We start from the raw sequence: 15,156 nt of genomic DNA, 5'->3' as shown, positions 1-15,156 counted from the left end.
TTTTTGGTACAATTGCAACAATGAAATGGGAAATCAAATCCTGGAATCAGTAAAGAATATTTTTTGGTGTACGTGTGAAGTAACTAAGCATATGATATTGTCCCATGAGAATATCTTCTTATAAGAATATCATTCAACAAGTTTGATCCGACACTATAGTTTTGTTTTTTTGTTTTTTGCTTATCTATTTCAGAATTAAAATTATACTTAAATCATGCTTAATCAGTAGTTTAATTAATTTTCTTTATTCACCAGTCCACACAGTCAAGCTATTGACAGCTGAAATGTGCCTCTTTGCATATCCTTCTTTTGTACACACAGTAAACCAGGAGGGTAACAGGGGGTCAGTCTTAGTACAGTGCCTCTGGAGCAGTTAGGAGGTATGATGCCTTGCCAAAGGGCACCTTGTCAGTGCCCAGGAGGTAACTTGCACATCTCCAGCTGCCAGTCCACACTCCATACTTGCATGCGGGGACTTGAACCATTGTTCAAACTGCACCAATCTCTACTAGGTTTTCAAATTAAGTGCTTTTGTCACATAAAAATCCACACTTAGTAACTTTATTGTCTTCTTCTTCTTCTTCTTCTTCTGCTTCTTCTTCTGCTTATTTTCTCCAGTTCTCCAAAGAGACTCTAGCTAATATGTATTCAGCGTACATCGACAACTTTCTCAACGCCAAAGATGCTGTGAGGATTGCCAAGGAGGCCAAGCCAGCATTTCACAAGTTTCTGGAGGTGAGTGTTGGACTGAGTCACAGGATGTCCTGTTGTCTCAGCAGCTGCTCTTATGTGTTTCTTTGGAAAACTAAAAACCCAGCTGAAAAAAGTTCCTTGTGTGGTGGAAGAAGCCCTTTAAGCAGCATTTAGAGCCTGAAAAGTGCTTTGTCAATGTAAGGTGTGTATGTGTGTGTGTGTGTGCGTGCGTGCGCTTCCTGTCTTGTTCCTCCTTTTTGTCCATGCTGGCATTCCCGTGAGTTTTTGTCTCTGAAAGAGAGACACTTGATTACTCTTGCCCTACAGCTCCAGGACTTCAGGAACAGTTTTATGAATTGAAATTGGTGTGTTAAGTCATGAGTGTCTCCTGAAAATAATGTGCACTCCTGATAGACATGGAAATATATCTGTCATTGAATTAACTCAAAGTGTTTCGACAAAGGCGCTTAAAAGTAAGTTTTTACTTCTATAATGCCCATTTCTAAATCAGATTTTTTCAAATTCACCGTGAGGGACAGTTTTTCTTTCTCTGCTCAGGAGATTTGGAGGATCTTAAATGTTCTTACAATGTTAGAAACTACTTAAATTGATTGATCTCTGTCAGTGAATCTATTTTTTATTCCTCTTGGTCACACTAACTGCAAGTAAGGACAAATTATTGTCCATGAAATGTTGTACAAAACCATCTCTTTGAACAAGTTCAACCAGATAATTCGTCTTACAAACCCAGGGATATTTTAGCAATATGTCCAGTTAAATTTGGTAGACCACTCTGATGCTGTGGTGTGCCACCAGATATAAATGTATGGGAAAAATTGCACAAGTTGGCTGCACAGACAAGAGCTCAGATGCAAAAATGTAATCAGGCACCACAGAAACCTGTTATGTCCTCATCCTGTTCTCAGTTTTCAACCACAAAGAGCTTTATGCCAGACAGGGTTTTTACAGTGGAACCGCTTCTCCATCTTGTGGTGGAGATGTGAAGTGCAACATATATGTCATTTGACAGACAACCAGCTAGTTATTGACCTTTTGACCCTCTCTTATGTCCATACTCTCCATCCTCCCTCTACTTTACTCTGACAGCAAAACATGCGTGAGAACAAAGAGAAACAGGCTCTGGGTGATCTGATGATTAAACCGGTCCAGAGGATTCCTCGATATGAGCTGCTGGTGAAGGTGAATTATCTCAAACATAAATGTTCTGTGTACCACAAGTAACCTCATCATGTGTTTAGTTACAAGAAACTCATGTAAAATGAGATTAATTGTGTTTGTGGGTTTTTTGTTTGTTCAAGGACCTGCTCAAGCACACTCCAGAGGATCACCCAGATCACCCATACCTACTGGACGCCCAGAGGGACATCAAGCGATTGGCTGAGAAGATCAATAAGGGCCGTCGCTCTGCTGAGGAGGCAGAGAGAGAAGCCAGGGTCATCCAGGAGATTGAGGCGCACATAGAGGGTGTTGAACATGTGAGTCATTTATCACCGTAAACATAAATCTCTGTTTGCATTTTTGAACTTAAGCGCTGCTTTCATCTTTGATACATGTGCAGATTATTTCCCTAATTAATATTATTTTAAATCATAAAATTTCCGAGAATAGTAAAATTGCCCTTGTTATGCTATCACCGTGCTTGTTTTGACCATCTTACATTTTAAAGGGACTGGTCATCCCAAACTGGAAAATTAATATTTCCGTTTTTTGGGGGAGAGTTTAAAAAGTCTAAAATTTGTTAAACTCAGCAGCAACGTCTTATTTCATTGACCATGACCCGGTTACTCTAGATAATCTACAGACCTTGTGGTAAGAAGGGTTTTTTTGTAAGTATTTTCTTTTTAACAAACTACACCCACAAAGTGCATCACTGCACACAAGGAAATGTACATCAGCTGCTAACTCACCGAGAACTACTCAGCTAGTTTAGTTTCCAGCTCAGCTAACAGAGATGCCATTTATGTGTACATCTTGCACCAACACAAGCCTTTCATCCATGAGCCCGCTTCTTCAGTTCCTACATGAAACTGCTCACAACAAGGTCTGTGGATTATTTTGAGTAACTGGGTCGTGACTTTTGAAAAGAGACATTTCTGATGAATTTTTCAAATGTATTGTTTTGGCGCTTTGAGCACCATGAGCCGAGTGCCATCTAGCTCAAGTTTATTGGAGAGAAGGCAGACGTCTCTACGGCCTATATCTCCAACATTCGACAACTCACACCAAAGCAGTCTCGATGGATAAATCGCACTACAAGTAGCAGGAAAAATAGTTTTTTTTTATTTTGGGATGAATTGTCCCTTTTAACTTAAAGCTTTCAGTGCTTGTTGCTTTTGTTATTTTTAATTCCATCCTAAAAGTAAAAGATGGCAACAGTTTACAGTTATTTTTATGTTATAAAGTGATGATCACTTCGCTCTGCTTTTTTTGTTTGTTTGCTTGTTTTTCATTCAGATTCTGAACCCCCAGAGGAAGTTCTTGAGACAGGAAATGGTCATGGAGGCGGTAAGAAGTACTTTCTGGACTGACAAATATTTATAGCTCATTAAAGTCACTAAATTGGTGTCCGGTCTTGGGAAATAATTAAACGTAATAGAAATGATAAGGCAAAGTGTATGATAAATATAGAGATTTTCTGAGCTTTTCCCTTCTCTTTTCTCTCTCTGTAGAAGACAGTTGGTGGGAAGAAAGACCGTTCTCTCTTCCTCTTCAGTGATCTGATCATCTGCACCACTCTCAAGAGGAAGTCTGGCTCATTAAGACGCAGCTCCATGAGCCTGTACGCAACACACATGCATACACACACATGCATACACACACACACACACACACACTCAGAATACAGAAACCACACTGCTCCCTGGTGTTGAACAGCAGGCCATGTTTTCTACAGTGTTTGACAAAACCTTTGCTAATATTGATCTCTATTTCTCCATAACTTTTTTCTCTTCTCCCCCTCGTCTTTTGCTGCTCTTTGCTCTCAGATACTCTGCTGCAAGTGTGATTGATACTTCCAGTAAATATAAGTTCCTGTGGAAGCTTCCCCTGGAGGAGGTGGAGGTTGTGAAAAGTAAGGCTCCATCTTTAGATCACGTACTGCTGCTGGTGACATGAAACACACAGACAGCTGCCATTCTGTTGTTTACAGTTTTGAGTGGAATGAGTCCCGTGACCCTGCGTGACTTGAATTTTAATAGCCATGGTGAAAAATTATTATTTTTTAATTTGGTTCCTAAAAAATATAAAGACAATTTCAGAGTTGTAACGAAAGTCATTGGTGGAGACACTGAATGGTAATTTTGCTTGTCATATGATCTGTCAGGTGACCTCACTGATGTTTAGTTCTTCAGTGTTAAAATATTTGTTTTCCAGTAAGATATTCATTTTATTTTTTTTTATGATGGTGCTCAGTTCTGTAATGTTTTGATTCATCTCTGCCTCAGGCTCCACTCAGGCAACAAACAAAGAAAGCATTCAAAAGATGATTAGTCGATTAGATGAGGATCTCAGCACTTTGGGTCAGATCAGCAAACTCTCTGAGACCCTCAGCTTTCCACACCAGGTACTGTAGACCAACACACACATATGCAAAACATAGCTAAACTGTATCTCCACATCATTTTTTGACCTCCATAATTTGCTAAAACATCTAATGGTTTTGGTCTTTTTCTTGTTCTTCTATCTGTCTCAGGCCCTCGATGAAGTAATAAAAGATCTAATGGCATCAGTGCATAGGGAGCTGTCAGAGAAGCAGTCTCTGGCCTTCAGTATGACCTTCCTGCCCACAAAGCTGGAGTTCACCACAGCCTCTGCTGAGAGCAGCTTCGTCTTCGAGTTTACCTCGCCTGACAGTCGCTCCAACTTTGAACAGGCCTTTGAAGACGCCAAGAAGAAGCTCGGTCAGTAAAAAAAAAAAGCGAAATATTATTTACTGCACTGCAGCTTGTTAGATACAGTTGACAAAGACAGTAGCAGCAGCATGTGGAGGCAATTGTTTCATTCCAACGTCTATGCTTAGCTGCATCTTAAACTTACTTTTCTTATAGTTTTCAAGAGCTTCCTTGGACAAAATTGTGTTTATTTAATATAAGTTAAATGCTGTAATTGTTAAATTATTGTTAATAATTCTGACTAGGATTCATCATACCCAGAGGTACATTTTCAGTGGTCTGTGTGTGATTGTGTTTAGCAATGAATAAGGACCAGTGGGACCCAGAGTTTCTGAAGGCCATTCCTATTATGAAGACACGGAGTGGAATGCAGGTGAGAGCAGCAGCGGCAGTAACTGTACAGCCTGTGTAAACATAGATCATTTATGACGGTCATTTAAATCAGGTCACAACTGTAAAAATGCTTTATTTACAGATGTCTAAACGTCATATCTACTCATACTCATTTTGTTTGTCTCCAGTTTTCATGTGCCTCTCCCAGCCACAGCTGTCCTGACAGCGGCTGTGAAGTGTGGGTCTGTAACAGTGATGGATATGTGGGGCAGGTGAGAAAATGCTGTGAATGTGAACACAATTTAGTTAACTCTTAACTAAACATTCACTGTTTCACATGCTTTCTCTATAAAAAAAAATATAATTTGACTGATGTGGTGATGATTTTTTCTCTCTCCAGGTGTGTCTGTTAAACATCAAAGATGAGCCCACAGTTGAAGCCTGTATTGCTGTCTGCTCAGCGAGGATCATATGCATTGCTGCGGTACCAGGACTGAAGGGAAAGTCAGTACACACACACACACACATACACACACACGTTTGCGTCAAAAGCTCACTTGCTTTATCTATAATCTTCACTATTAATCAATCACTCTTCAACTCTTAGGGAGCGTGGATCAGAGCCCACCCTGGCCACTTCCTCTGGAGCACCTGGTCACAACCAGCAGCAGCTCCATATATCCATTTCTCATTCATCTCTGGAGCTGACGGAGCAACCCACAGGTTGGTCTATAAAGGTTTTACAATTTTATTAGCAGCAAGAGTTTCTACTTTAAAACAAACTGGGTGGTAAACTGTAAGCTGCTACATTATAATCGTATCCTAATAAAGAATAATGAATTGCAATTACCTTTTTTACCTGTTTGTATTGCAGTTTTCTGCTATGTATGTATATTCATTTATCAATTGTTAACAGGACCAGGGGCGGAGCTCGTTCCATTTGACAGTGACGACACAGATGATGAGGATTCACCCAGCCCTTCCTCCACTCTACAGAGTCAGGCCAGTCACTCCACCATATCATCCAGCTATGGCAGTGAGTAAAAAAAACCACACCCCAGTCACTCACACACAAACACACACGCACACACGCACACACACACACACACACACTAAGTGTATACACACGATATACTTATTCTCTCTCTCTCCTTTCTCCCTCTAAGATGATGAGGGTCCAGGCTCTAAGGACATGGCTACAGAGACCACCAGCAGTGAGGAGGAGCAGGAGTTTCCAGTTGCGAGCACTTATGGAGCTCCAGGAATGCTGGGTGTTGGCGGAGGAGGTCGCGCCCACACAGAGAGCCCCATGGACGGCCGCGCCATGCGCCGCTCCTCTCGGGGCTCATTCACAAGAGCAAGCCTGGAGGACCTGCTCAGCATTGACCCGGAGGCCTACCAGAGCTCAGTTTGGCTGGGAACAGAGGATGGATGGTGGGTGATGCACGCACGCACACACACACACACACACACACACACACACACACACACACAAACACACACAAACACACACACACACACACACACACATCTACTAGTCTTAAAACCAAAACTCCATAGGATAAAAACAATAAGACTACTCACAAAAGAACTATATTGTTCTGTTTTTTCTATAGAAATATCTTCCTTGCTTATATTGGTTTACTGATTTCATCACCTAATCTCCTGTAATGCTTCTGTTTCTGTCAGCATCCACGTGTACCAGTCCTCGGACAACATCCGTAACCGTAAGAACAGCATGAAGATGCAACACTCAGCCTCCATCCTCTGTATACTGTGAGTTTCTTAATTTTTTACCTCTTCGCCCATAAAATGAAAAATTGAATGTATGCTATATGAGACGATTAAAAATGCAGAACTATAGGGAAGGGATGGAAAGCCATTCTGGGTCTGAATGTGTTCCCTCAGGTTTGTCTCATGTAGGCCTCTGCTTTCAACTTTCCTGTTTCTGATATATATATATTTTGTGTTCATGAAAATTTCGCAAAAAAGATTCCTTTTATTGTTGGTGATATGTCATTCTAATTGTCTTTTTAATTTTGACATGCTTCTTTTATTTTTCTTCCTACAGGTATTTGGACAACAAAGTGTTTGTGTCCTTGGCCAATGGAGAAGTGATCGTCTATCAGAGAGAAGCAGGTAAGCTGCTTTTGGCTTTTTTAAAAATAGCTTCTGTGGTGGCTTGAGCTTTTATCTCTGCGCACTGCAACATTTTGCTCAAATTGCTGCTACCATACAGCCATGCTGGTCTGCACCCACTGGGAGTGCTGGGATTGACGTTATCAGTTTAAACCTGATTGTTTCCACACACATCATTTAACCATGTAGCATACAAGGAGAGGTCAGGAAGTTAGATATGTGAATGTTTTTGTAAGTTTTTTAAAACCATTCAAGCATCACATTTTTTGGTTTCAGTTTCTTTGTGTTCTTTCTTTATAATCCCCCCCATAATCTCAATCAACAGGTAGTTTCTGGGACCCTCAGTCTTCTCAGACATTAGTTCTGGGCACGCCCAGTAGCCCTGTCACCAAAATGGTTCCTGTAGGAGGAAAGCTTTGGTGTGGCTCACAGAACAGAGTCCTCATTATCAACACAGCGACACTGGTACAAGAGGTAAGTGGAAGATGTGTGTATGGGTGAGTAAATGAATAGGCAGACTGAGGAATTGATGTGTGTGACACCTTTTCTTTCCCTCTCAGCACTGGTTCCAGGTGGGCACAGACAGCAGTCGGTGCGTGACTTGCATGGTGGCGTACGGTCAGGGCGTGTGGTTGGCGTTGCAGGGCAGTGCGCAGGTCAAACTGTACCACGCTCAGACCTTGGAGAGCCTGACAGAGGTGGACGTGGCGCCTGCTGTGCATAAGATGCTTGCAGGTAAACACACAGGAGGAATAAGATCACACAGGTTTTTAAACAGACAGATATGTGTATACATATTTTATCCTGGACAGCAGCAGCTAATTCGTCTCTCTGTAATTAACATTTTCAAATATATTGCCTGTTGTCTCTATGTTCTGTGAATTTTAATCTCCACTTTGCTTACTCTCTCTCTCTTCCCACTGCCCCTCACTTTTACTCCTCTCTTCATACCCTGGCCTCGATCCCATTCTTACTTTTTTCTCCATTCAGGGGCAGATGCCATTATCAGACAGCATAAGGCTGCCTGTCTGAGAATCACAGCATTGCTAGCATGTAAAGATCTTCTGTGGATTGGAACCAGTGCAGGTAAAACACACACTTTTGACCCAGGAAATCCAAAAATACCACTTAGTTTTACTAGGTTATTAAACCAGGTGTGGATTGCTATTCAGACTTGTGGCAACAAGCCAAACGTGCATTCACATACAGCATTCCAAAATCATATGCAATACATAACATTTAGTGTTTTGTTTTTTATGATAGAGTTTTTAAATTTTACATTGATTATTATTTGTTGGATTTTAATAAAAGCTCATTTTAAGATGGCATTCTTCCTCAGGGGTGGTCCTTACACTGGTGATCCCAGCAGTGAGCTCAGGAACTGGGGCTGGGACACTAAAATCTCCTCTGGTGCCAATGGGCTCAGCTCATGGACACACGGGCCACGTCCGGTTCCTGACATCAATCGAGCTACCAGAAGGGTTTGACATGAACTTCCCTCCTACAGCAGCTGACTCCACAGGTAATTTGTCAGAGTTTTTTTCGCACTCTTGTCTACTTCCACAGCAGAAAGTCCTTGCTTGTGCGACAGTGTGTATATTGAGGATCTAGGCGTGACAGCAATCACTTCATGGTGTCTGGTCAGGAAATTATTTTGTATTTTTACACTTGTTCCTTCTCTTCACCTTTAATCCCTTGCTTTTAGGCAACCAATCCCAGAGCAGCAGTACTGTTGACAGGAACCTCCAAAGGCGTGACTCAGCACGTCGCCGAGCCTCTGCCCACATCCCCTCAAAAACCAACCACCTAGTCATTTCTGGTGGTGATGGCTACGAGGACTTCAGACTGACCAATAGCAGTGAAACAGTGGGACGGGATGACAGTACCAACCATCTTTTGCTTTGGAAGGTCTGAGACAGTCGACCCCATTTTCAACAACCCACCCCAACCTCCCTCCAGCTGAGAACAGCGCACAAGCTCCTGTCCTTTCTCCCCACGGGACTCCTCACTTTTTGGTGTTGTTTTGGTCTTCTGCTCAGTCCACCAGTCTCTATGTGCATAATATGGCTGTCGACTCCCTCCTGGATGTAATGATGAATATGATCACTTCAAAGACAGTTTTCTTGTGTTATTGTTTCTGATGGTGTGCGTTGTTCCTCACTGAGTGGTGTCTGTGTGTGTGTATTTCGTTTTAATGGCATCTGCGAGAACCGTCTAGAAAAGCGTTTTTTAAACTCAAGTCTTATGTGAAGGAGACAGAAGAAGACGGAGAAAATGAAACTTTCACACGTGGATGTATGTTTAGACCGATAATTGAAGAAGAGAAAGACAGAAGAAGACTTGGACTATGCAGAATGTCATTGCACAGGACGTCGAAGAGGACATTTAAGTGAAGCATGTACTTGTCCATAAACATATTATCTGTTTTTCTGGACTGAAACATCAACCCTTTACTCCTTCATAGCTTCATCTTAGCCTGAACTGCAGACAAAATTCCTTCTGATGATAAGAGGTAAATGTCATGTAAAAATATTACAATGGAAACTAAGTAAAAGTGCCATCACAGACTTTAGTTTGATGGATATTCTGAATTTGCGTTCATTTCCACAGCTGGAGCTCAAGCTCGGATGAAGTTCAGTTGATATCTGTGAGCTTAGGAGTAAAAGACAAAAGCGTTCTTATCTTCTTAGCCGAGTTGTAAGAATAGCTACTCCACGATTATTGCTTATAGATGTGAGACTGCTAAAATCATCTTTTCTCCTGCAGAGGGACAGTGAATATCATTAAAGTGCAATATGTGGAAAGGGTATCTAACACACACAGTCACACACACATTAATGCACAGCCTTCACTCACTGAATTGGAAGACATTTGTGAAAAACATAAATGTGTGTTTTTCACAGATAATCACTTTGCATCAGATATTTGTAATTTAATTTTTGATGTCAGTTTGAGATGACATGAATGGAGATTATGCCCACTACTGGAGTAGCGTAAAGAAAGAAGTGCATTGGAGATATTCCTCCTTGACTATGCCAAAGCCTTGTATCTGTCAAGATGTTACGAGATCTGAAAAGATTTCCGATTGTTGAGCAGAAATCAGGAGCTGATGTGACTGACGTCTATGATGCCAGGCTGTGGTAGCAGATAATGATAGTTGTGTACAGTATTTATGGTTTTTGATTTTAGCGCCTTCTTTTACAGCACTTAATTTATAGAAGATGTAGCTTTCACTTTTTGTTTTTGAGTTGAAGAACAAAGACACCCTGGTTTTATTAGGAGATAAATGAGAATAGTTTGGCTCGAGCAGACAGACAGACATACACACACAGCAGGGGTGTAATGTTACAGTCCACTCATGGTTTGGTACAATGCACAATACAGGGACCTTTTTGTTATATGACTACATAAATGTAAAGGAACAATCCAGAAAGTATTTTTTTGTCATGGTAACTCATGTATTGGCTGTTTGAAGACCCAGACTGCAAAATGACCCCAAAGTTCACCTCAAGCTGTCTTTGAATGCAGCTCAATCCTTATCTTGAATCAACAGTCACCCCGTCACCTGTTTTGGTGCCAGATGCAAAGATCTGTTTAATATTTCAAATACTTCTCAGCTTTGCATTGTGTACTATGGCATTCTGTGTCACCAGAAATATACCACAAAGATCTATTGTTACAGCCCTATAATGCACAAACACTGATTTCAGTATTGATTGTTGAAGATGCATGTTGTTTGTTTGTAAGATGAGAGAGTACCCAAGATACAGACTAGGTCAGAAGGACAAATGCTTAGCACCTGCACGTGCCTTCAGAAGGCTAAACGTTAAGCCATTACACACACACACACACACACACACACACACACACACACACACAGTGATACACAGAGTGAAAAGTCAGCTCTCCCTCGCACTACAGCAGATGTTTGAGGGAAGTCAAGGATGACTCTGACTCGCCCTTGCACATACTCACACATTAGCCTTTGGGGGTTAAGCAGTGATTGTCTTTGATCCCCACAAGCCTAGAAAACCTTGTTGCACTTTGCCAGCCATCTGGGCCCTTCACCTCAGCTCTCCCCGCTTAACGGTCGCGCTCACATTAGGTTGACTCTCCCACTGTGAGAGCAGCTAAAAGCTAAGAGGATTGGTTGGTTATTGTGATAGCTGCTAACTAGTGAGCTCTTTGCCTTTAAGCGTAAAAGCATGTGTGTGCAACCTTCACAAGTGTTCTGTTATGTTCACTTGAAAAAGGATGTAAAAAGGAGCTTGTTTGCAATTTCCATTCCACTGTTGAGGTAAAATTACAGTTAGCTTATGTTAACACCTGAAGAATATAGCAGAGGAATTTTAGCAAATGTTACAGAACTAATTCAACATTAAAGAAATTACGGCTATTCAGTTTCTTGTCGAGAGTTAAGAGAGAAGGTTTACACCACTTCCATGTCTGCACAGTAAACATTAAACAGTTAGCCTGTTTGCTTTGCACAAAGACTGAAAACGGTGAAACACCTTGCCCGATATTGTCCAAAGGTACAAAAAAATGTGCCTAAATGCTCTAAAGCTCACTAATTTAAACATTATATCTTGTTTGTCTTGCAAGTTTCTGCAGTTTCCAGTCTTTGTGCTAAACTAAGCTAAGCTAACCGGCTGCTGGCTGTTGGCTGATATTTACTATAGAGTGCCACAGGGATTTTTCTGGAGGCTGATGCAGAAGTTAGTTTCGCCCTGGTTCCCTTATCAAAAAGCTAATGGGATTTTTCCATTGGATTTTGGATTGCTATAGAAATTACGCTCTGTGGCAAACAAATGATTATAATACTTACAGGTTTTGTCAAACAAGATCATCTTCATATATTAACACCACTTTTGTGATTTTTGAAGCCTAATGCAATTGGCAGAAGCTAAAAGCTAGTCTTAGGCTATAAACAAACTATAGGCCAACTAGGATCGTATAATTTATCATTCCTGCTACTACAACGCTGTAAAGCCGTGTTCCCTGTAATGACATTTTGTAGCCTAGTCTCAGTGGCCACGTTAGTGACCACCTATTTTATAAAAGCTTTAAAGTTCACGAGTATTTTCTGACGTATTTTATGTCGTAGAACAAAATGTCTCTTAAGCTCGTGTTAACCACAGACACTATGTCAGGCATCTAACCAAAACCCATTCAAAAAACCCATTGACTTCAAGTGCAAAAATGCCAACTCATTTCAGGGTTTTAGGACTTATTTCTGGAGAACTCCACACAGATGTGAGAGTGGTGTCAATCTTCTCATTTTACTCCAGGCAACCTCAATAAGAGTATTTCGAGTGTTCAGTAATTCATTTAATGTCCTCCGATGTTAACGGTGGTAACAGATAATGTTTATGTTCTGTATGATTCACAGCAAAATTAATGTTTGTGTTCTCAGTGCCAAGAGCTGCTAAGTCACCGATGAAAAATGCTGTGTATCTATGCTGGCTGAAGCGCAACGGGGAGCTCCCTGCAGAGTGGAGTCAGTATATTTTCTGTGATAACTGAGGAGAGGAACAACTGTGTGCTATCTCTGCTGGTACCAGCGCTTTTGGAGCAGTGTTTCTAAAACTGTGATCTGGGCGGCAAAAAATGGTTACGGCCCCACAACACGTTACTGAATCTTTAGTGTGTTTTTTGATGTTCTGGGGTCTCTGGGTAAAACATAATTACTTAGTATTCTGGGCTGAATCCGCTAAGATGTTTGGAGTCAATCACTTTAAATTCAGCTGAGTCAGAGTTAGATTTTCTTTAAAATCAGAAAAAAGAATTTGCCTTAACAATATACTTTTATGTTTCTTTCTATTAATTACTAAATAATCACGTTTTCAGCAGTGTCGTTTAAGGTTTTGAGCCCAGTGTCATGAAAAGACTCCTCATTTTTGACATCAGCTAAAAGCATGCACACAAACATGTTACGTCTTTGACATGAAGTAAACTAGATGCCCTTTTGACCAGGATTTAGAAAATGAAGTGGAATTTACACTTAATTTTCACCGTCACATAAAACTCATCCTGTCATCACTGTAACTCTCAGCAACCATGTAAGTAACCTCCTCATGCCCGTGTGTGAAAGAAGTCTTTATTGTTGTAAATATTGGTATATATTGCCTTTTTCTGTAAATAGTGCACCCACAGTCCTCAATTGTTGATATGAATCTAATGGCATATTTTTATATATTTGTGTAAGGTTTGTTTTTGTTTGTATTTTTTCCCCTTCCTCCTCTCTGGCATGCGCTGTCAGTGGCGTTTAAATTATAACTGTAGTAGATTTTTCCAAAAGAAGATGAGATGAAAACGATGACAGAAGAAGGGTTTTGGCATTGATGTTTTCACTGGTAGCGACGTTGGCTCCGAAACGTATGTTTGCCCTGTTACAAACGGACATCCACAGGAAGGAAAACAACCTGATCACAACTTCGTTTATCTCTGGGTATGGTTGCAGTTGTCATGGTTACTGTCTATCAGAGTTACTTCCTGTATGTAGCTGTTCTCGTTTCGTCACTGTGGGTTCCTCTTTGTAATTAAATCAGTTCACTGGTGCCAGTTTGTGCCTGGTCTTTCTTCAGCTGCTTAGGTTTGGGTCTGCTAACATTTGTTACTTTATTTCTCTTTTTTGTTTGTTTTATTTGCTGAATAAATCAACATAACCTGAACGCACATGATCCGAAACCTGAATAAGTTATTAACATGCCTTAGTACAGCACGGGTGGCCTATTCAAGTTTCTCAAATCTGGGACAAAGGGCATTGTGGGTTTCCGAAATCAGGTCATGATGTTTCCATGCACAGAACATAATCGGGATACTCAACTCGAACTATCAGCTGATTAATCAATTATTGAATCGACAGAAAGTGAATAAGCAGAAATGTTGATAGTTCACTGTTAAATTAATGACAAAATATTTTCCAGAACAAAAAAAAGAGAAGTTTATCCAGCTTTCAAATGTTAAGATTTGTTCCTGTATCTTAAATGACTGAAAACTAAAAACCTTTTGGTTTTGGTCAAACAATAAAAGCAAACTGAAGATGTCACAATGGTCTCAACAAAATTTGGGGTATTTTTAACAAGTTTCAGATTAACCGGTTAATCATTTATAGGCTATCTAGACTATTTTTTGTCTTTCATCAGCTACAGAGTTCCCTTATCATATATTTTGAAACAATGTAACATTCAAAGATTTATAGCTTGGATCAACTTGCTGTGTTTCAAAGGCCTGGCACCAAAAATCTTCGGGTGACGCACCAAAATTAAAAGCCATAAATGACTTTGGGGAGCTTAGTTATGCTGTTGTACAAAAGGCAATTTGACAACTATGTCAACATGGAGAGTTAAGGAATTGCATCCCGAATTGCTTTGGTTTGGTTTCTTATTTTACAGTTAATGTTATTAGTTATATGATGTGCACAGACTTACACCAGTGCCTTTAACATTGTGAGTTCCACAATAGTCCTGTTTTAAAGCGTTACGTATCTCATGTTTTAGGAGATTAATTGTTTTTGAGAAAGGCTAGTTGTGCTTTTCCCCTAAAAATACAAATATACAGCTTTCATTTGAAGTACATTAATTGTGAGGAACAAAATGTTTACTGAGAACAGGCCTTCTAAAGTTTAGGGGAGAGCCGTTTGTACCCATAGAACCCATTTTCATTCATATCTTCAGAGTTCAAAGGTCCCCTTTAAATGGTCTTGCCAGTTGCTCCCACACCAAAATTTATCTTTGGAGCATTATTTAGCCCCCAAAACAACCTATAGTGACATGGTTAGTACTTATGGATGACTTAGGTTGTCTAGTTTCACAAGCTACCATAAGTTTGGTAGTCAAATAAGCACACCACAACTTCTTAAAGACAGAAATATCAACATCCAATTTTTTGCCACAGGAGGCCAGCATTGGGTGCCACTATTTTGTCTCTAACTTTGAGAGATCGCCTATCTGTTCTTTACGGTAACAATTAATACATAGCTAAATAATTAGAAATAAAACAGGCCCTCCTACAGACAGAAGCCCTCAACACAAAGTCACCACCGTGGGTTTTTACCAGCAAGCTTCAGTGTCACTCCAAT

General features: G+C 40.5%; 1 protein-coding gene across 2 annotated transcripts in view; it reads left to right on the top strand.

Annotated features, from left to right (window-relative positions):
- The window catches only part of LOC121942765 (rho guanine nucleotide exchange factor 17-like), a 76,934-nt gene extending 63,300 nt beyond the window's left edge, over window positions 1-13,634 (top strand). For both annotated transcript variants that reach the window (XM_042486014.1, XM_042486013.1), the window contains 21 exons: window positions 619-735; window positions 1,801-1,893; window positions 2,013-2,189; window positions 3,169-3,219; window positions 3,384-3,493; window positions 3,699-3,784; window positions 4,158-4,276; window positions 4,406-4,613; window positions 4,904-4,977; window positions 5,126-5,209; window positions 5,338-5,441; window positions 5,545-5,660; window positions 5,854-5,973; window positions 6,104-6,371; window positions 6,627-6,713; window positions 7,009-7,076; window positions 7,402-7,550; window positions 7,637-7,811; window positions 8,067-8,162; window positions 8,416-8,598; window positions 8,782-13,634. In XM_042486014.1, coding sequence (XP_042341948.1) covers window positions 619-735; window positions 1,801-1,893; window positions 2,013-2,189; window positions 3,169-3,219; window positions 3,384-3,493; window positions 3,699-3,784; window positions 4,158-4,276; window positions 4,406-4,613; window positions 4,904-4,977; window positions 5,126-5,209; window positions 5,338-5,441; window positions 5,545-5,660; window positions 5,854-5,973; window positions 6,104-6,371; window positions 6,627-6,713; window positions 7,009-7,076; window positions 7,402-7,550; window positions 7,637-7,811; window positions 8,067-8,162; window positions 8,416-8,598; window positions 8,782-8,990 — 2,694 coding nt within the window. In that variant the 3' untranslated portion in view covers window positions 8,991-13,634. The remainder of the gene's footprint in view (window positions 1-618; window positions 736-1,800; window positions 1,894-2,012; window positions 2,190-3,168; window positions 3,220-3,383; window positions 3,494-3,698; window positions 3,785-4,157; window positions 4,277-4,405; window positions 4,614-4,903; window positions 4,978-5,125; window positions 5,210-5,337; window positions 5,442-5,544; window positions 5,661-5,853; window positions 5,974-6,103; window positions 6,372-6,626; window positions 6,714-7,008; window positions 7,077-7,401; window positions 7,551-7,636; window positions 7,812-8,066; window positions 8,163-8,415; window positions 8,599-8,781) is intronic.
- Window positions 13,635-15,156: the final 1,522 nt, after the last annotated feature.

The sequence above is a fragment of the Plectropomus leopardus genome, chromosome 5, assembly GCF_008729295.1.
Source record: "Plectropomus leopardus isolate mb chromosome 5, YSFRI_Pleo_2.0, whole genome shotgun sequence".
Classification (NCBI taxonomy): domain Eukaryota; kingdom Metazoa; phylum Chordata; class Actinopteri; order Perciformes; family Serranidae; genus Plectropomus; species Plectropomus leopardus.
The sequence above is the reverse complement of the archived record's forward strand: the minus strand, read 5'-3'. Positions and strand labels throughout refer to the sequence as shown.